General features: G+C 31.7%; 1 protein-coding gene across 3 annotated transcripts in view; it reads right to left on the bottom strand.

The window, feature by feature from the left end:
• The window catches only part of TMEM232 (transmembrane protein 232), a 190,657-nt gene that overhangs the window by 76,300 nt on the left and 92,593 nt on the right, over positions 1-21,764 (bottom strand). For all 3 annotated transcript variants that reach the window (XR_004234190.1, XM_031968625.1, XM_031968622.1), the window contains exon 13: positions 10,476-10,714. Coding sequence is in view for 2 of the 3 variants with exons in the window: in XM_031968625.1 (XP_031824485.1) it covers positions 10,476-10,714 (239 nt within the window). In the remaining variant the exon portion in view is untranslated. The remainder of the gene's footprint in view (positions 1-10,475; positions 10,715-21,764) is intronic.

The raw sequence follows: 21,764 nt of genomic DNA, 5'->3' as shown, positions 1-21,764 counted from the left end.
GTGATGTAACAAACAACATGAATCAACATGACGAATTATACATGTCCATAAGTTCTAGAAAGAGTTCAAAAGCAATCTATTGTCCATCACTTCATGTATCAGGAAATCAATGATTCCTGGAGATTTTGAAGTCATGTATCAGTCTTATCATGTTTCAGGGAATCCAATGATACCTGCTGGTTTTGAAGTTCTGCAGCAGTCTTATCAACAATTTTTTCATCTCAGGGAATCCAATGATTCCTGCAGGTTTTGAAGTTCTGTAACAGTCTCATTATAAGCCATGCTCTTTCAGTGTCAGATGTTTCTTAGGTCTTCTTTGTTTCAAGGATTTTTTCTCTTTTTCTATCTTGCTCAAAGTGCTCATTGGCACCCATCTGGTTCCTTCTCCATCTGTAAAGATACAAACAAACCCTCTCCCCCAAGCAGTTAACCTATTTGGTCCCTTCCATTCACCACTTTCTGGATTTTTCCTCATCGCCTGGCAATTACATTGGAGTTGCTTGCACTGGACACTGCCCTTCTGTTGGGTTAAAAAGCCTGTATTCTCCTCAGTTGTAATCCCTTTTTCCCATCTGATTGCTTTTTGGCTGGTTGATCATATCAGAGTATTGAAGTTCTAAAGACTCTCCGGGTATAAACTCAGCTGCCATCATGTCCCACCTGTTTTTTGTTTGAAATCTTGGAGCTGGGCCCCACCTCTCATTCCCTGGGTCAATCAACATTCTGAGGTCCAGTAGAAGCCCTTATTGCATTTTGACCATAGGGTTTTGGGTTTTCTCTTACCATATCTTCTCACTCTGTCTTTACGCCAACATTGAGCTTTCAGATGCCCTACTTTACCATACTGAAAGCATTGACGAGTCTCTCTGGAAGTCCCTTGCCAAGAGGGACCCCGTCTTCCCACATTCTGCATCATAGCTTGGATATAAAAGACATTTGTGCCCACTGTGGCACAGCGTCTTATGATCTCCTCTAAAGGAGTATCTTTGTGTAGTCCCCATATAATTCTTCTACAAACCTCATTAGCATTTTCCTTAGCCAGTTGTCTTATCATAATTCCTGTTACTGCATTTTCTCCAAAGGTTCTTATAACAACTGTCTGCAAATATCCCACAAAATCCACAAAGGGTTCATTTGGACCTTGCTCGATTTTCATGAAGGCTTCCCCTCAATCTTGCTTTTCTGGGAGGGAGTGCCATGTTTTGATAGCAGCAGCAGCAATTTGCTCATCAAAGAGTAATTAATCTGTACTGAAGTGTCTACATACTGACCTTTACCTGCTAGTTGGTCAAAGGTGATTTGTATATTAACTCCTGTTTGCCTATTTTGTTGGACTTGTATTCTATATAGTTCATTATACTCTGAAAACCACAACAAGTTTTGTCCAGATTCTAAACATGTCCTTGCTACAGATTTCCAATCACTAGGGGTTAAAATTTCATAAGCCAAATTCTCTAGTATCATCTTAACATAAGAAGATGTAGCCCCATAAACAGTGCAACCCTTTTTAAAAATCTTTAATAATTTCCAGAATAAAAAGAATGTATCTTCTCCTGGTTTAACCTGAAGAATCAAATTCTTCAATCACAGAGTATGCATTTATTTGTAAATCAGATATATGATGTCCTTCTTTTTTAGCCTTAATCAGTACCTTTTGTAATCTTTCATAGGCTGCTTCATAGGTTGACTGATTGTATTACTGCCTCTCCCCCGCCTCCTTCTCCCTCCACCCATGAAGGGTTGAGGGGGGGTAGGTCAGGGGTTGGGGAATGCCCTAATGGCTCACACTCCTTAATTTCATCAGAATTGTACTTAACTCCATTCTTGTCTAATTCTTCATCCTTTTCATCTAGTTTTTCAGTATCCTCCCCCTCTTGCACTTTCTTCTTTTTCCTTATCCTAATACTTATATAATTTCCTAAAGCCAATTGTATTAAATTATATGTATAAAGTGTTTCTTTAGGAATTGACCAATACCATTATCATTGTAATATTCACTTAGTTGCTCTCCTACTAATTTCCACTCCTCTGGATCTATTTTTTTTTCCTTTGAGAACCAAGGAGATGTGTACTGTACTATTTCTAAAAGTTCAATGATCTGCCCCCAAGTTACAAGCAAACTTGGCTTTTAATGAATTTAACTATGCTTTTGACATATTTTCCTTGAAGTGGAAAAGGTTCCTTTCTAAACATTTGTCCTATTTCAGCAGAAATGCCACTTTAGCCCTTTACAAAGTTTCCTTCTTGTCTATTTTTGTATTCACCCTAATTTCTGGGTCACAGATGTAGGTCTTAGTCCCATGTTCAGACACTAAAATGTAGTGTTCTTGTTTGGTTTTCTGGAGGTCTTGTGGCAGAACTTCCTTTCAGTTCAGTAATCACCACGAGAATAGCTAGGTGTTAAAGTCCAAATCCTTTATTTTCTCTTTCACAGTCTAGTTTCCTTGCCTGGGACCTGGGCTAACTTCTTTTGAGGCCTTCCAGAGTCTTGGTTTCAGTGGAGAAGCTGAGGAGAGTCCTGCTACCACAGTGGTGTAAGATGGGATGAATGAATCTCTCTTGAGTCCGAGGGATTGTGCTTCAGCCTCCAGCCACCACAAAGGTGGATGATGGAATCTGTCTCTCCTTGGCTCCGAGAGCTTGACCTCCCACCTTCCATTTCACTTGTCCTCTCTGGCTCTGACTCTGGCTGAGGCTCCCAGTTTATATGCTCTCTTATAATTACATTATCATAGGTATGAATCTTATAAAACTATAGTAAGTACTAAGTACATATACTAAACTAGAGAATATTAAGCTTCTTGCTAAACTAGATAACCATTGTATTTATTTATACTTGTATAAATTCCACTGTATTTATCAATTCCACTGACTTAATACCTTGTAAGAATCCTTGTTTCAAGTACAGAGTTCTGGCCCATAAGACTTAAGGGGAATAATAAAGGAAGAAACCGAGTACTGACTACTATGGAATGTTAATCCTAAACTCTATTTTAACATTATAATATTACTCTTGTTCAATATTCCTATCAATATTACTCAAATTATGTTGGAAAAGAGATATGTCTAAGCAAAGGGGGTATGGAAGAGTGACAATTTTGACATCTCTCTCCACACTAGAAATGGCTTGAATATTTTTAGTAATAAAATAAGTAAAATTATTTTGGAAAAACTTGTGCCTAAAATTCAGAGTACAATATTAATATTCCACTCATTAGACTATTAAATGGATCAGATAATCAAATTCTTACATCTAATAGAAAATCAGAATGGGTCCCAAACTGCTTCCTTTTAAGAGAAGTCATGCTTTAGTGACTGACTAAATAGAGACTGAGTAATTTTTAAATCCTTAAAAGAAGTTTTCCAGGATAGAATTGTCCAGCTTTGCTAACTCCTGATTAGTTTAATGGAATCTGACTAATTGAGAGAATGACCTTCTATGCCAAGCACTATAAGAATTATTTGTGCATGTTTATTCATTCTTATGATTAACTATTCTGTGCATGTTGCATATGGTAACCCTTAAACCATGCCAGTGTAAGCAGTTCCTTTATTAATTAATTAACTGTGAGAACCTTCCTTTAATAGTTGTAAATAACCTCTAAGGTCTGTAACTAAGATAATTTTAACCCTAACAAACTATCTGCAATTCTGTCACAAGACAGAATTATTCTCTTTTTTTTAGTAGTGGATATGCTATTAGACATCAGATCATCTAAGACTAGTAGATCATGCTGGAATGAGGAAAATACTTGTTTCTAATCGTTCTAAAAATTTCAGAATCATATGGCTTCTGTTCAGAAACTCCCAGTTGGTCAAAACTGATCTTTGGTACTTTCTTCACTGTTTGTTTGTGATTTGCCTAGTGTATATGAATTTATTCTGAGATTAGAAATGCAAAGTTCTAAAAAAGTATGATATATTAAAATTAGTAAGTATTTCACAGTAAAGAAATTGTGATAAGATCACAGAAATGACCCTCCAGAGGTGCTTGACTGCTTATTGAAGAGATCCTCTTGCATAGTGCTCAACCAAATGAATAATGGACCCTCCCGCCTGTCAAGTAGATGATCTAGTCAGCAGATTCTTGGGAAGAGGAAATGAGACTAGAAATGCTTTTGTATGCAGAAGAAAAAAAGATCAAATTTCTATTTTTAAAAATGTAGACTTAAAATAAAGTCATGTGTGTGTCAGTGAGCTTTGAAAATAAATTCTCTATTATACAGGTGATGTCTGTACTTATTGTCTAATTTAAGGCAAGTTGGGAAAAGCTCAGAATGGGGAATAGAGTATATAAAAAAGTCTCTGTATCAGGAAATAAAGCATTTGTATCTCATATAGTAGAGAAATCAAACATGCAGATTCTTACATAATATTGAATGAATTAAAAAAAGTTTTAAGGATAATTTCATCTTTCATCTAAATTTAAAATGTACTTAAGGTATTTTTGGCTGTGTGAAAAAAATGTTGCTCGCAATAGAAATTAATTCTTGTCTTTTCTTTGAGTTGTTATCTGTTCAATAAAGCAGGTGCCTAACTGAAGCCAATTTAAAATTTCCTAGTGACTCAAAAAAGTAAAGTTTATTTAGCTTTCAAGATTCATCTTATATTACTTTCCTTTGTCCTCTTCTTGCTCATCGAACTGAACTCTGCTCTCTAATCATATCCCATTCTTTTCCATTTTCATATCTTTTTGTTCACATTATTCTCTATGAGAAGAATATTCTCTAAATTGGAAGGATGTCATATCTAATTTTTATTTTTTCCTTCAAGATCTCATAAAATGTCCTGGACAAAGTAGTTGCTATAGGTATTTGGAAAATGTTTTGTTGAATTGAAGTTGAATTGAAAGAGCTACTGATGGCAAACAGCAAGGAAGACAGTAGAGAAGCTCCAAGATCAGAGGAGCTCCAAGATCAGAGGAGCAAAGGGAGAAAAAAAGGCAAAGAAAAAATTTGTCAGAGAGACAAAATGTCTGCTTGAAAGCATTTAAGTCTTGAGAGTAGGAAATGAAGTAATTATTTAACTATCTCCAGTAGCCATATTAAAAGGGCAATTAGTAACCAAATTTAGCAATTTCTAATGCATTCAAAGTCTCTTAGCTCAATTTAATACTTTAAAAAACAACAACAATGTAAGTAGATATATAAGTTCACTAAAACTTTGATATCATTCTCCATACTCTTACTATTACAACTATCATTTTTCGATTTAGGAATATAAAGTTTTTAGTTTCACATGGATAACTAAAAAAAATAAAATAAAAGATGGATGCTAATGCATATGGCAGCATAATATAGAATCAGTGTTCATAAGCCAGAATCTAATTGGTTCTCTTGTTAACCACACCAAATCAAGTCCATTTTGTAACTGGTCTTCACTCTATTGTCAATATAAAAACATAAGATAAAGACATTACAAAAGAGAGCAATCAGGGTAGAAAAGAGCCTAAAGTAAATGCCAAATGAAGATTGGTTTAAACAGTTTTGGATGTTTAGTTTATACAAGAGTAATGGAGCTATCATCTGAAGAACAGTTTGGCTTGCTTGACCTTATGAGACAGAACTTAGAGTAATAGGTAAAAGTATGAAAAAGGACTTGAGCATGATGTCAGTAAAAACTGTCTAGTAAATAACCAAAAGAGAAGTGGTAAGTCCTGAAAAATGATAGTTTCCCATTCCTAGAACATCTTCAAATAAAATATGTTTCATCCCTTGTTAAGGACATTTATATCTATCTATCTATATCTATATCTATCTATCTATCTATATATATATAGTAGGATTGATTTCCTGTGCAGTATGAATTTAACTAAATGGCCTCTGAAGTCTCTTCCTATATTTCTGAGGGACTCCTATTTATAATTTCTAAAAAGTTTCTAAAAAACCCAATCCAAAAGCTTTTTTCTTAGTTTTCATCTTCTTTGACTTCTTTGAAGTATTTAACATTGTTTACCTCATTGATATTTCTTCATCTGGCTTCTATAACAATATATACTTCCTTTCTGTCCCTTCACTTTTTCTTCTTTCTAATTCCTTAAATAAATGTTTCCCCAAATTCTGTTTTCATCTACTTTTTCCTGATTTTAATTTTACACAGAATTTTAAACCTGGAAAATGGCTACTATAATACTTGTTTTGAAGCTTTTTCGAGGTAATATAGTTTGTCCTAAAAATCTTAGTGCAGTTTTAAGTTTTAGTAACATCTAGGATATAAAAACTACAAATTTATAACAAAAAATGAATTGCTAAATTTTGATATTTAAAAATGATGTTTCTTATTAAAATTCAATCTAATTACTACCTTGTCTATGTAACTCTTTAGTCAATTTTCAAACTTTGCAAAAAATTTCATCATCCAATAACACTATATTTGTAATATTAATCTTAAGATCCTTCTAAGAAAGAGATGTTAATGCATACTTTATAATTTTATATAACTCTCACTCCCAAGAAAAACTCTAGTGAAGTTAAATCAAATGACTGAGTTGGCCAAGCAAGAGGACCTCCTCTATTGATATGACAATCTGAGAAAATATTATTCAGAAACTGCCCCACATACAATGTATAATAGCAAATGCCCCCACACTGATAAATTTAAATTTATTATTAAAAATTCACCAAACTAAAGAAATATTAAATAAATTAAAAGAAACTTTCAAATGACTATGTAGCATTTATGTATCTGAAAATATAAAAGCTTAAAATATAGTAAAATGTAAAGGACTGGAACTCTGAAATGGTGTACTTGAATCTAAGCAGAATAGGCTAAGTACCTACTCAATGTGAGATATTGGTTCTATAAACATATACTACATTTGTAGCTTATTCTATATATAAGCTCCTTAAGGAACTCTTTCATCATCCGATAACACTGTATTTGTAATATTAATCTTAAGATCCTTCCAAGAAAGAGATGTTAATGCATACTTTATAATTTTATATAACTCCCACTCCCAAGAAAAACTCTAGTGAAGTTAAATCAAATGACTGAATTAGCCAAGCAAGAGTCCACTCTCATAGTGGACTTCCGGGTCCTATTTTTGATGAAAATTCAAAGACAGATCGCCTTCTAGCCATGTTGGCCAATACTCCTTTATTTCAGGCAACCCAAGAATCTGAGAGAGAGAGTCAGAGCCTCTCTGTAGCAGCACACTCAAGAGGGAAGACTTCAAGCTCCAGACTCCAGAGTCCAGATTCCATCTTTTACCAACCACATGGCAGTTTGCCTGTCTCCTTCATTTCTCCTAAAGACGAAGAACTTTGACTGATCCTGAGGCCTCCAGAGAGGTAGCCCAGACAATATACTAAAACAATTGAAATATCTTGTCTATCTATGTTTTGAAAATTCATTTTATATTTTCCATTCCATATTTTCCATTTTCAACCCCCTAATGAATTTATTCATCCTACTATTTCAATTAATGCCTCTATGCAGGCAATTAGTCTATGTCTTTGATCATACCTTTTTTCAAAACATCATTCTCAACTATTTTTTGGATATCTGCATATGGATTATAGTTAATAAACATTTTACCATGTGTCAAATACCTAAGATTCACTCATCTATGTGGTGGCAGTTGCAAAGTTGAAAAATTGGCCGGATCCAATAGCTAAAATACTTATCTGGTCAATCTTGAATTTGTAAATTAAATCCATGCAGGTGACCATGCTACTAAATGATCTTTTTCTTTTTTTACCCTGGATAATCCCTATTTCATGAGGGAGTTGGCTACACACAGGTTTTGTTGTATTTTTGGATTCTATCTGTTCAAAATCTTGTGGAATTGGGTCAATAAATGGCAATTCTTATATAAATATGTGGTTTTTACATAAGGTGATCAAAGATTCAGGGAATGGATTGTAGTGTAAAATAAGTTTTTCTGTATGATACCTTGATATTCCTTGAACTAGATGACTTTTTGATGTCTCTTAAATATTATCTTAATATTTGTGACCTATCTCATAACTTTGGCTAGTGGCACAGTTTCAATTTGCTATAAAACCTAATAGTTGGCTTGCTAAAAATACACTATACCTTGGCATTCTCTTTCTATGTAGTTAAATAAGTTAACATCTCTAGCAAGGAGCCTACATTATCAAGGTATCCCTAAGCTAGTTATTGAGTTTTCCTGCACCTGGAGATAAGGCTAATGGTCCAGATATTCTAGAGGAAATAGTCCATCAAGGAATTTCCTTGCTTTTCACCATAAAAAAAGAAAGGACCATTTCCATCCAAATGGCCAATAGAGGAATTCTTCAAAAGGAAAGACCCCTATATAAATCCCTACTGAAACCCAAAGCAACAGAGCAATCATTGACAGTCTCTGAACTGCTTTGGTGTCTTCCACTCTCAGGTGATTGGAGGAATATTCAGTACTCATGGCTATAACAAAAATACCACAATTATTTAAGTTAAGCTATACATTTAATGCCAATCAAATTTTCAAGGGGATATTTTATAGAGCTTGGTAAAATAATTTAAAAATAATTAGGAAAAAAACGGTCTAGACTAAAAAGGGAAATAACAGAAACAAACACCTAGAGATGAAACAATAACAGTACTTCCTGGCCTCTATCTGTATAATAGCAGCAGTCATCAAAAATTATCAGATAATAGTTAGAGCCATACGTCAATGGAATAGACCACATGGGAGATTCAGAAACCCTATATTTAAGTAGAAAACATCTTACTAAGAAAAGAACGCCCTTTATGATTAAAAACTGCTTGGTAAATTTGAAAGAAGTCTGACAGAAATTAGGCTGAATCTAATACTTTTTACCATATTCCATTACACATTTAAAATGGACTTGTGATCTTATTTTTACAGATAATATTATAAAACAAATGAGAAGAATAACAGATACCTGTCAGAATGTCAAAGAGTGGCAAATATATTCTTAACCAATCAAGGGGAAAAGGTAACTACAAAGGATAAAACAGATAGCCTGTGTATTCAAATTTATCTTGTTCTGGTCTTCTTAATCACAACTACTATTTTCCTAATTGGTGTAGCAAGGTTTTTTTTTGTTTTATTTTGTTTTGCTGAGGCACAATTGGGTTTAGTGACTTGCCCAGGGTCACACAGCTAGGAAGCATTAAGTGTCTGAGACCAGATTTGAACTCAGGTCCTCCTGACTTAAAGATTGGTGCTCTATCCACTGCATCACCTAGCTATCCCTGATTTAGCAAATTTTTAATTGGGAAGTATAAAGGAGCAATAGCAGGAAATAAAACTACAAAGGGGAACTTGGAAGTTACATACAAATTGTTCCAGAGATCAGAGCATAATTTACAAATTATATCATATTAACCAAAACCCTCTTCCTAGTAATATGTGCCAAATAGTAATATGTAAATTCCAGACGAATTCCACATATTCCCAGTTCCAGAGTAGCAGAGCATCAAAAAGGTGCTGATAACTTTGAGAATCTATATATATGTTAACTTCAATGTTTGCGATGATTTGGATATATTAATGAACTACTCCCACAGTGGTAGAAATAAGCCTATTCCCCCTCAAAATCCTATTTAAAATGAGACTTAAAATTTCTCCTCCCTAATAGTAAACAAATAGAATTTCATATTGACAATGGAAAAAGATTTTTATAAATTCATGTGTGACTTTTAGCAATAGTGATCAATGGAAGATAGAAGTATTTTGAATTTTTCCCTTGACTTTTGGGATTAATATCCTGTAGGGTAATTATCACATTTTTCCATAAGCCAAAGCTTGGTTTGAATGGATCTATGACTATTGTTATGATTTTAAATAAAAAATTATGTGATTAATAATATATATGTAGTAAATAATATGATCTAAATAATTACATGAAGTAATAAATGTGAAATAAAAATTTAAAGGTTAAAATATTTATTGACCAGAGTGGCACCCATTTTGAATAAAAACTGTAAAACTATGGCAAATGTCAGAGAACATTCTCATTTATGAGGTATTTCTCTTTAATTTCTACCTTTGCTAATAATATTATCTATAAAGTACTCTCAGGAGATCTTATGATACTAAATCTAAGGAGGTTACTAATTCATTTAGAAGTCATATCAATGATCACATTTCTAACAATGCCATTGCTACACATCAACTTACTATTTTTTCATCTTTCTATTTGATGTAAAGTATAGATTTGTCAAAATATTTTATAACAGAAGACAATAGGAAATTTTCTGATAAATGCTAGAAAAAAAAGAAATTACTTGTATCTCAAAGGTGATTTCAAATCACTAAACATAATTTGTTATAGAATACTTTTGCCTATAACTTTGAAAATAATGAATTTGACAAAGCCAAAAAGAAACTATATGAAAATATAGCAAAACAGTAGAAAAAATAGCATTATAATAGTTTATAAAGAAAATAGAAATGATGAATTAGAGAATTTTTTTTTTGTTCAAATACCTGTAAAGTGTAGCACATATGACCAGAACTATCTCAGATAAATAAGATTTTGCTATACCTGGAAAATATGCGTATAACTTTCTTCTCCATCTGGAAATCCTTTGGTAGTTTATACTTCATCATCTTCTGTTCCTTTTCAGATCTCTTTAGAAGAAGACTACTTGGACCAAGAGGTGATAAAAATAGTTTGGAAAGTACATAGGCAACTTTATGTCCTATATATTGGAAGAAAATGTTGTTCCCTGGAGCTTTTACAGTTGAACCAATGAAAGGATTTATAGTGCTATTTAGTTCAGCCTATTGAAAAAGGACAAAAAGATGAGACAGACATCTGTGAAATTATTTGAACCAATATAACAATCACACAAATTAATAAGAACTGTTATCTAGAGAGAAAGGGGGAGAGAGAACGTTTTAAAATACCAGATATGTGCTAATAGAAACAGAACAGGGAAGTGGATAGAAAGCTGTATTCAGTCAGAGAACTTGTCTTTACCACTTATTATGACCTTAATCTCTGTAGACCTCAGTTTCCTCAACTGTGAAATGAGGTGTTTGAATTAGTTTAAGGTCCCTTTCAATTTTAATCTAAAATCATGTGGTCTTTGTTACTTATTAATAACACGTATATGATTATATATGTACACATATGTATCTTTTAAACTGTAATGATTTGATTCTGGCTACCTATAATCATGAATATATATATATTTATATTTATGTATGTATAATATTGGAAGACCTTAAAGATTTCATACATATCTTATATACATATATTATATACAAAATGTATATGTGTGTGTGTGTGTGTGTGTGTGTGCATATATACATCTGCATATGTATGTGGTTTATGTGAGTCTCAGAGAAAGAAGATAAAAATAGGACAAATATTGTGAATACATTGTTATAGATGATTTCTAGATGAGAAATCTACTTCTATTTACGTAGGTTGACACTTTCTCTGAAATTAAAGTCTTAGACTAGGGTTTTTTAATTACTAACTTGTCTAAGATTTACCCAGCCAGTATGTATCATAGGCAGGGACTGAATTCATATGTTCATGTTTTTTTTAAAGATAACTACACTGCCCTATACTTCCTTTATATAGACATACACACAGACACACACACACACACACACATATATATATATATATATCAAAACATATAATTGCACTGCTGTTCAGAGGAGCTCAATGTAATTGAGATGCAGTTTACCAATGCAAATTGACAGCTATTTTTCAATTTATAATTTTAGAGAATTGCCTGTGGACATTTAGAGGTTAAGTGACATATTCAGGGTCACAAAGCTAACATGTCAAAATATATTCTCACCCCTATAACTTTATGATTCCAAGTCCAGCTCTTCATTACGCTATCCTACTGCTTTCCTGTTCTTTTTTTATAATAAATGAAATGTTGTCCATATATACATATATATGTATTTTTGTGTTTTGATCTTAATATATGTATATAAAAATAAAAATATAAAATAGCACATATCAGATTTGTTGTTATTGTTAAGTAGTTTTTTTAGTTGTATCTAACTCTTTGTGACCTCAGTGGAATTTTCTTTGCAAAGATACTGGAGCAGTTTGCCTTTTCCTTCTCCAAGGTTTCCATTTTCCATTTTGAATCTTATATTTTAACAATTTTACAATTGAAGAACCTTATGACATAGTATTGTGTCTGAGGTGGGATTTGATCTCAGATACGCCTTTCTCTAGGATCAGCAGTTTAACCATTGTACTACCTGGTTGACCTACATGCCAAATCTCTCTCTCTCTCTCTCTCTCTCTCTCTCTCTCTCTCTCTCTCTATATATATATATATATATATATATATATATATATATATATCTATATCTATATCTATATATATATCCTGACTTTCTCTTAACAAATGTAAATGCTGTAAACTTCTCAAAATGTGAGAATCACCAAGGTGTCTTCAAGGTTTAAATCTATGATTACACAATTATGATGGCAAATCTATTAGGATAAGTCAACATATTGTCATATACCTTTTAAAATTCTTAGTTCTTCAATTCAAAAAACCTTCTGAACAAATTTACAATTGCAAAAGAAACAAATAATGAAAATGAAATGCATGACTTTCATTTATTTAAGTCCAATCTAAACTGAGAAAAGAAAATGAAAGAAGGAGAAAAGGGAAGAGGAGGAAGAAAAAAGCAGGAAGAGGAGGAAGAAAAAACAGAAATAGCAGCAGAAGAAAAAAAAAGAAAGAAAGAACAAGAAGAAGAAGGAGGAAGAGGAGGAGGAAGAGGAGGAAGAGGAGGAGGAGGAGGAAGAGGAGGAGGAAGAAGAGGAAGAGGAGAAGGAGAAGGAGGTGTAGTAGTAGTAGTAGTAGTAGTAGTACTAGTAATAGTAGTAGTAGTAGTAGTAGTAGTAGTAGTAGTAGTAGTTTGTTGGGAGTTTCTTTCTTTCTTTAAGAGATGTCCATGACTGATTTTTACATTACAATGCATATTTTATTGTGTGTGACAAAATCATCATAACCTGAATAGCTATTTTTAAATGTCTCATAATGTCCTGATGTGTTTTTATGATTATAAAATAATCTACTTTTAAATGAATTGCAAGCTTCATTTTGCTATTTCTGACTCAAAAACTGAGTACTTTTTAACTTAAATCTATATTCAGCCTTTTACATTGTTTCATGTCTTCATTTTATATTGTCATCAATACCCATCATCCATCCCAGATAACTATTATCCTATATATCCTTTCTGTCCTTTGTAGCAAAACTATAATAGAAAATAACTTTGTCTATAATAGGTGCTTCTACTTTTCTCTCATTCTCTTCTTAACCCCTCAACAATCCAGCTTCCAATTTCCACCAAATCCTCTCTGTCCAAAGTTATTAAAGTTTATTTGCTAATTCCAAAATCTTTTCCTCAAGTATCATTCTCTTTGATCTCCGAGACATAGATGGCTGCCTTTAGCAGTTCTCAGACCTCATTCACTTTGGGCAGAACATGATATTTTCTTTGAATGATAAATTATTGATTTAGTGACAGTTCAGAAAACTATATTTGAAATCAAAACTCAGAAAAAATATCAAATTACATCCCCAAGAGATTTCATCTAAAATAGGAAATTCCACCAATCATAGCCCTAGCTACATTATTATTTTTCTCATATTGTTATTATAACAGAAATAAATATAAGGCTTTCTCTTATTTATCTTTTTCAGTTTAAATCCATCCTGGAGCCAAAATCAATCATTAGAAATCAATAAAAGCCACATTCTGGAGTTGCACACATACAATGAATACATGAGTTCATTAAAAAAAAAAACAACTGAAAAAAATGCTTAGTTACTTGCTGTTATTCTTTGCTTATTAATCTCTCAGGAAAAAAAAAAACCCAAATTTTAAAAACTACGGCCTGTTAATAATAAATTGTCTCAAAAATGAAACTTCAATATACTACTCAAGCTACAATTTCATTATTTCCTTAAGTAATGATCAAATAAACTATCAAATAAAAATCACTTAAAAAAGAAAAGTATATAAGTTCTTATGACTTATAAGCTATGAGAGGTTCTCATCAAACCACTTCATTAATTTAAAATCTTATAGCATGCTGAAATAATCTTATGACCTTGCCCAGATACAGTGTCACAAGGAACATCACAAATAAGGACAATCTTTCAAATATATAATACTTTCCACTCTCCCACTCTTATCCCCAGCAATAAGTTATTATCCACATTAAAGCAAAATACACCCAATTAAATACTTAACAGTTTTCAAGCATTGTGATTACATTCTTTAACAGCTCAATTTATATTTTAATGACATTAATTAAATACTAGACACCATTAAATACTTAGTGGTTTTCAAATATTGTGACCATATTCTTTAACAGCTCAATTCATAACCTAATAGTATTGAGAGAAGTTAATTTTCTAGTGATACAATGGCATCACCCTTTGGATGTCATTTTTCAAATTAACAGCATTTCAGATAAAATGGTTTCTCAAAAATTATAATAAAAGAAAATTTAGAAGCCTTGCAATAAAATAAACAATATTATGAAATTTAAAAACATAACACAAAATTTCTTTGCCATCAAATATCAATTCAGTTAAATTCATTTAGAAATCCTCTTATGTAGAAAATCACTTTGTCCATCTATCAATTTGCATTCTAATATAATACATAACACAGACATATATATTCCATAATATGACAATAATAGTAGATAGAAAAAACTAATAATAGATAGGTAGATAGTTCACTATTTTCCAGGCATTGTGCTAAATGTTTTACAATTATTATTTCATTTGATACTCACAACAATTCTGGGAGGTAGGTATTATTATTAGTCCCATTTTACAAATGAAGAAAATGAGACAAATATGTAAAGTGACTTGTTCAGACTCGTACAATTATTAGGTGTCTGAATCTGGATTTAAACTCAGGTTTTCCTGATCAATGCAGTTTCCTAGAAAGTAATCTTAACACTAAATATCAAATATATTTTGCATTGAATTTTGATTTAACAGAATTATCCTAATAGGAAAACATATCTCACTTTAAATGAGAGCATATTTTAATTTAGTTTCAGGACAAACTTCAATCAGATCAAAACTGGATTATAATCAAATGGTAACATTCACAAATCTCAGTTTTCTTAAGGCCTCTAATGCTTCAAATTATAGAGTTCACGATTTCACTTAGTTCACTTTCAAAGATTCATGGTGGGAGTTTCATATTCCTATTTACTGCTTTTGGAGTTCATGAGGCTCTAAAGATTAGAACAACCTTCAAATGGTCTTTAAGGACAGGGTTTAAGTCTGCTATACTCAAATAATTCCATATTGCAAAATTATTTCTATGGTTTCTATTTGGTAAACATTATAACCTGATAGAATTATTATCTGAAATTGCTAACATATATTTTCCAAAAAGTTTCTTGTATTCTCATTCTCAATAAGAAGGGAAAAAAAAAACCTTCTTAAAGCTTTTCCCCACTCCTAATCCTTACTTTATGTTATCCTCTTCACACTGTCAGTACAAACAGATTCCACCTTTAAAATTCTATTCTTTCTGCTCTTATTTTTAATTACTTATAATTCTCTTTTCTACTTGTTTTCCCTTCCAGAACACTTTGATTAATTCTCAACAAACTTCAAAACTGCATCTTTTTTGTTACACTCTGATTCAGTACTTTATCTTCACCACTTAGTTCATTTGATCTTTTTTTTTCCCAGTCAGATTCTAGTCTAACATTCCATTGAATTTCTCCTATACATATCTCTTTATGCAGTACTAACTAAAAGCTAAACTTTCACTTCTCAAGTTGCATAGTCCATTTCAATAAAGGTGAATAAATGATTATGTTATATTAAAAAATTCAAACTAGCTTCAGTTCTGCTTATTCTTTAGTCGATGAAATCACATTGTTTTAAAGCAATACATCTATCATACTCTCTAGAATGGGAAGAATAAAAGCTTCGCCATCTCTATTCTTATCCACAGAAGCTATAGATCTCACCAAAAAAAAGAAATCCATTAAGATATTTCAGCAGTTACAAAAACTTTAAAAACAAATTTTGAACATTTACACTAAATATATTTCAGTTATAATTTTAGATTCTAGTCACTTATGTAATTTTCTATAAACCAGGAAAAAGATTTTCTTTCTTTTCTTCCTGTTTTTTATTCTCCACAATTTTCAACTTGACTGATATTGTAAAGGCAGAGAAAAAGAAAGCATCTTGTAGTTTTTCCTCCTTATCTTGAATCTTGTAGTTTCCCCTGAATAGTTTAATTAAAAGGTCAGTGAGAATAAGTGCCTATTCTTTATATTAGAGATTATTTGGTGACTCATTTTAGTTGTTTGACTTCATTAATTTTCACTACCCTTTTAAGGTCCTTTTTTTGGTAATTTTTTACAGCAATATTTGTAGCCAACTGGTTGTCTCTGTTCAAAAATCTCTAAGAGAACTTTTGAGGAAGAATCCCCAATAAAAGTCTGCCTTTAGTCCTAAATAAATGAATAAATTAATATCAAGTTGATCAATCAACTAATCAGGACAAGACAGATATCTGATAAATTGGAGTCCCAGTCCCTTCTAGACAGTAGTAAGATTTAATTGATCATAATGTCATGTTCACCAGCATCTTAATGTGGCTACTGGTCCCCACAGAACTAGGTATCACACAAAAGGCTGAGAAGAAATGTAGAAAGAACAGAGTTGTCAAATGATGACCAGCCTAATTTTAATCTTAATTTTAACTAATTGAAGCAATTAGCTTCACTTGAAGCTTCCAGTAATCTTCCAGTAATCAAGCCAAGGAGATTACTCATTTGTAGATTAGGATGACCTGATTAATTAATCCTGCCTCAATTTTACCCTGGAATAAGGCCAAATATAGCTCCTTAACTGTCTGGTCGCTGTAGTCCTCAGTCTTAATTTGGAGCCTTGATTATGTGTGATCTGAACTCCAGGAAACTCACCAATTCTCATTATATATGATTTGATCCTGTGTTGTTCAGGTCCTGTCCTTGTTCATTCTGGAGATCACAGAGATTTATTCAGCTTTCATGGTTTCAGAAAACTAGTAGATTTATTGGCATTGATCCCCAGGATCCCACTTCTGATGCCATAATTGTGGAGAACAAATCCAAAACTTGAAAAAGTTTTTAAAAGAATTTCATTTGGAAATTTGGCAGAAAAAAAAAAAAAAAACAGACATAAATGTGACTTCCTCTTCAGGTTTCTGTGAGATTTACATTATATAGAATTCAGATGTGAAGATCAGTATGCTAACTGCAGGTTACATTAAAAAATAATTAACAATAAGTAATAAAGTATTTCCCCTACAATACCTCATATGCTGTATTTAATATAGAGAGTGAAGATACTAATCTGCTTACTGAATAAATGAAATTTCTATCTCTTTTTAGATAAAAATAAATAGAAATTTATTTTCTTATATCCTAATTTATATCTTTCACACTCGTGGGTGATCATGCACTCCTAATTTAAAATATACTGCTATAAATAATCAGTATGGTTCTTTACTTGTTTAATTGAAGAAATATGATTTCTGCCATCTACAAAAGTCACTGGTTTTTAGTATGACCCAGGAAGTAAAAAAATTGACAATTGCCCAAATTATTGCTTTCTACTGGGTTAGTTATCTTTGAATTAGACTAAGATATTGTTATTGTTTAGCCTTCCTTATCCAAAAAGACTATTGCCTTCATAGGTGATGTCTTGACTTGCTTGTGAATTGGATTTAAGTGAAGTGAAGTTGCACAAAGTAGTCAGTCTCATTCTCTCTTCCAGAGACCAGAGGTAAAACAGAAATCAAGAGAACTGGTGATGGCCCAGGATGCAATAGATGTCCTTGATGCCTTTGTATCTAATCCTGGTGTTTTTGTTGGGAGGCTTGTGAGTTACTCTTATCTTGGTTTAGCCCATCTGTATCAGTGGTTCTCAAAGTCTGGTCCAGAGCATCCTGGGAATCTCTGAAATCCTTTCAGAGAATCTACAAATTCTTAATTAGTTTTTATTTTTAATGTGAGCAATATCTATAACTATAAATCACATAAACAAAAACTCTTTGGGCAGATCCTCAATCATTTTTAATAGGATAAAGATATTGAGAACAAAAGTTTGAGGACCACTGGGATGGTTTTACTGGGGTGTAGCTGCTGTACATGCTACAGCTTTTTGGAGTCACAGGTTAGAGCTAAAAGGTAGGGCAAAGGGTATTTATAACCTTAGTGTCTTACTCAACTCATTAGAAGCTCCTCAAATTGAATTTTTACTAGAGAGTTTACTAAGGCAATAAGGTAGTTGACAGACATTTATTGACTCCTGTTCTAGTTCAGTGGAGATTTAGATGCATAACAGATGGATGACAGAGAGTGAGGCTGATGATTTTGGAGAACTCTGTATGTATCACTTAAATCCAATTAGGATGCAAGTGAAGACATAATTCAGAGATGTCATTCTTTAGGAGTCTTAGGAATATTTGTTCAAGGAACTTCCTTATCCTGTAATAAGATGAAAGAGAGAAATAAAGGACCATGAAAGAAAGATGGTAAGCAATAATTACTCTAATTGGGCAGAGAGTTTTGCTTTCAAGCTAGGTTAATTATAGCAACAACAATGCCAAATTTGAATAAATATAGATTGTAAATACAAGAGACTCAAGTGAATTACCTCCTAAGGAGTCTAGGAAGAATTATACATAATGATTTCAATATTCTTGAGACAGCTATGTAGCACAGTATGAAGTGGGCTGGGCTCCAGATTAGGATGAGTAAATTCAAATCCAGTTTCACACAAACTGTGAGATCTTGGGCAAATTATTTAACTTCTTTTTGCTTCAGTTTCCCATAAGGAAAATAGATCTCTATTTGATAGCACCACCCACCTCTCAGCATTTTGTAAAGTTCAAATGTGATGATATTTGTAAAGCATTTAGCTCAGTGCCTGGAACATAACAAGTGCTATGAAATGTTTTTATTGTATCACTTTTATTGTTATTTCAACTCCCAGATTAGATCTCAGGTAACAGAAAGGAAAAAGCATAGTTTTGAGTAAAAACTGGAAAATAACCATTTTCCAAGGCATAGTGGTGCTGTTACAGTGAGTTCAAGCTTTGAGTACTCTCAAGGAGCTTTAGGAATATTGTAGTTTATTAAAATGTGACTAGCCCTGCATAGGTAGGAAGATAGGAACACTGCTAGTAGAATGATTCCCTTTGGGATTCAAATTTTACATCTTGAGTTAATTTGAAATCTTTGATTAGATTTTGTTCTTTTACCAAGATGACAGCACTAATGAGCTGAGACCAAACAATAACCTCCAAAAGAATGTAAAATATATGTATATGTATAATTTATATTTGCATGTATATAATATATAAATATATATGTATATAAATATACACTTACATGTATAATATATATACATATATTTTGTCATACTAATAAATTTCTCCTTTAACATTAATAAAGATATATCTATTTCTCAAAATGGTTGTGATATTTATTTCTAATTTTGTGGAATGATAATTCTTTAAAATTAAATTACTAGATGATAATTTTTTTCCCAAAGGACATATTTTTTATTTAACTATTTGTGCATTTCCATGACTGCTCAAATATGTAGTCAAAAATATAGTTGCTCTAAAATGAAAGGGAAAACATGATTCTTTATCTGTACTTTTCTAGAACAAGGATATTTTATAGCTTAGTTAGCAAGGTTTTTGGTTATTCCAAAATTTTGGTTTGGTATTTATGAAAAGCTTCAATGAAAAGAATGTTCTTGTTCTGAATCTAAAACAATTCTCAATGCTGAATGAAAATAAATACTATGTCAGTAAATTTGCTTTCAATTTTGGTGTATGGATAATTTTTTTAATTGCATCATTTTCATTACCAGACTCTGCCAAAAAGGCAAATTAATATTAATGAAGGATAATACAAACATATACAATTGAGAAAAGTCCAGAATTGACTTAATCTTTGAACCACAGTGTGTAAGGAAAAGTAGAAAATTCTATTTTAATTGATTTTTCTAAACACAGACACATGACCTATAGTGGTTGCACCATGGTTTATTTTGTCTGAACCAAAGCTTTCTCTATCCAGTTATATGTTTAATATACTCATTAGAAATGATGCTAGGTATTGGTTTTAGAGAAATACTATTAATTATATTAATTCTTTCTAGTTTTTTAAATAAAATGACTAGATATTATGAAAAACTTTCTGCAGCTATTAATGTAATCATATGTTTTTTGTTGTTTTGTCGATGTTATATGGTCAATTCTTTTAACAGTTTTTCCTAATATTGAACCATTTTAGTATATTTCCTTAGTATAAATCCAGCCTAGGTACAGTGCAGTTGCTATAGTTTATTTGATAGAATTTTACTTAAATTTTGCTGAGAATCACTAAGGATATTAGTCAATAACTTTCTTTTTTTGTTTTGATGCATCCTAATATAGGGAGCAAAACTATATATCTACCATAGGAAAACATTAAAAAGACCCAATTCCCCTATTTTTAAACCATTTATGTAGTATTAAAATTAATTTTTCTTTAAATGTTTAATGAGATTCACTTGTAACTCCATCTGTTTTAAAGTTTTTTCTTCCCTTTGGGAATTCATTTACGTTTTGTTAAATATCTTTTTCTAAGAGAGGGCTATTTAAGTATTCTATTTCATGTTCTGTTCATCTGGGCAACTTATATTTTTATAAATACTATCATGTATCATATTATTTAGATTGTCAGATTTATTGGCATGTAATTGATAAAATAATTTCTTATTTTTTATTTATTATGAAATCAATTTTTTTCATTTTTCCTACTGATAATTTGGTTTTCTTCTTTTTAAAATTCAAGTTAAATAATGGCTTCTCTATTTTTCAAAAACAACTTATTCAAATTTTTTGTTTTTGATTTTGTAAATATTTTCTTTAATTTTCTGGATTATTATCTTTTATTTGAATTAAGTTTCATACCCAATTGATTGATTTGTTTCTTCTTTTATTGATGAAATGTTAACAGACATATTTTTAAGCTAAATATTGCTTTAGCTGCATCCTCAAAATTTGGGTGTATTGTCTCATAATTGCCATTATCCTTAATGAAATTAAAGTTCTTTTGTATTGATCTTTGATGCACCCATTCATTAAGATTGTTATTTACTCTTCAACTCATTTTGATCTTTGCTTCAAATTCCCTTTGATGGATATAATTTTATTGCATTTTGATGAGTAAAACATTAATTTTGTCCCTATTTTTATAGCAACATCATATTTCTATAACAAATTCATTTAGAATATAGGAAAATGTGGCTCCTAAATTACATGTGGTTTATTTTTCTGCAGTTTGGGGAAATTTATTTTAGAGGGGAAAAAAGTGATGAATTCAATAACCATCACTTCAAACCTTCCAATTTTAAATAATTAAAAAAAATAATTAGTCAGAGATTGATCTCTCTCTGCCTGACTTTACATTATTCCTTTTTTCTCTAGATAATTTCTGGCCTCTTTGTGGTTAAAACAAAATCCAATTTACCAAAAACACTTTGCTAATGAAAAAGATGATTACATTTAAGACTGAGGATAAAAAGACTAGAGTTAGGAAAGGAGTTCTTGCCTCAGGATTTCCTTTATAGGAAAGTTTTTAAGTAGGTAGTTTCTTTAGTGATATCAGAACTTCTGCAACCAGATGTTATAGGAACTCAATCCAATTTCTTCTGTTGATGATTGTCACAGAGCTGCCAGTATTGCTTTCCTGTATATGACTCTAATCTTTCCTTTTTACTTCTGGCAACCAGAATCT

Source organism: Sarcophilus harrisii, chromosome 1 (assembly GCF_902635505.1).
Source record: "Sarcophilus harrisii chromosome 1, mSarHar1.11, whole genome shotgun sequence".
NCBI lineage: Eukaryota > Metazoa > Chordata > Mammalia > Dasyuromorphia > Dasyuridae > Sarcophilus > Sarcophilus harrisii.
The sequence above is the reverse complement of the archived record's forward strand: the minus strand, read 5'-3'. Positions and strand labels throughout refer to the sequence as shown.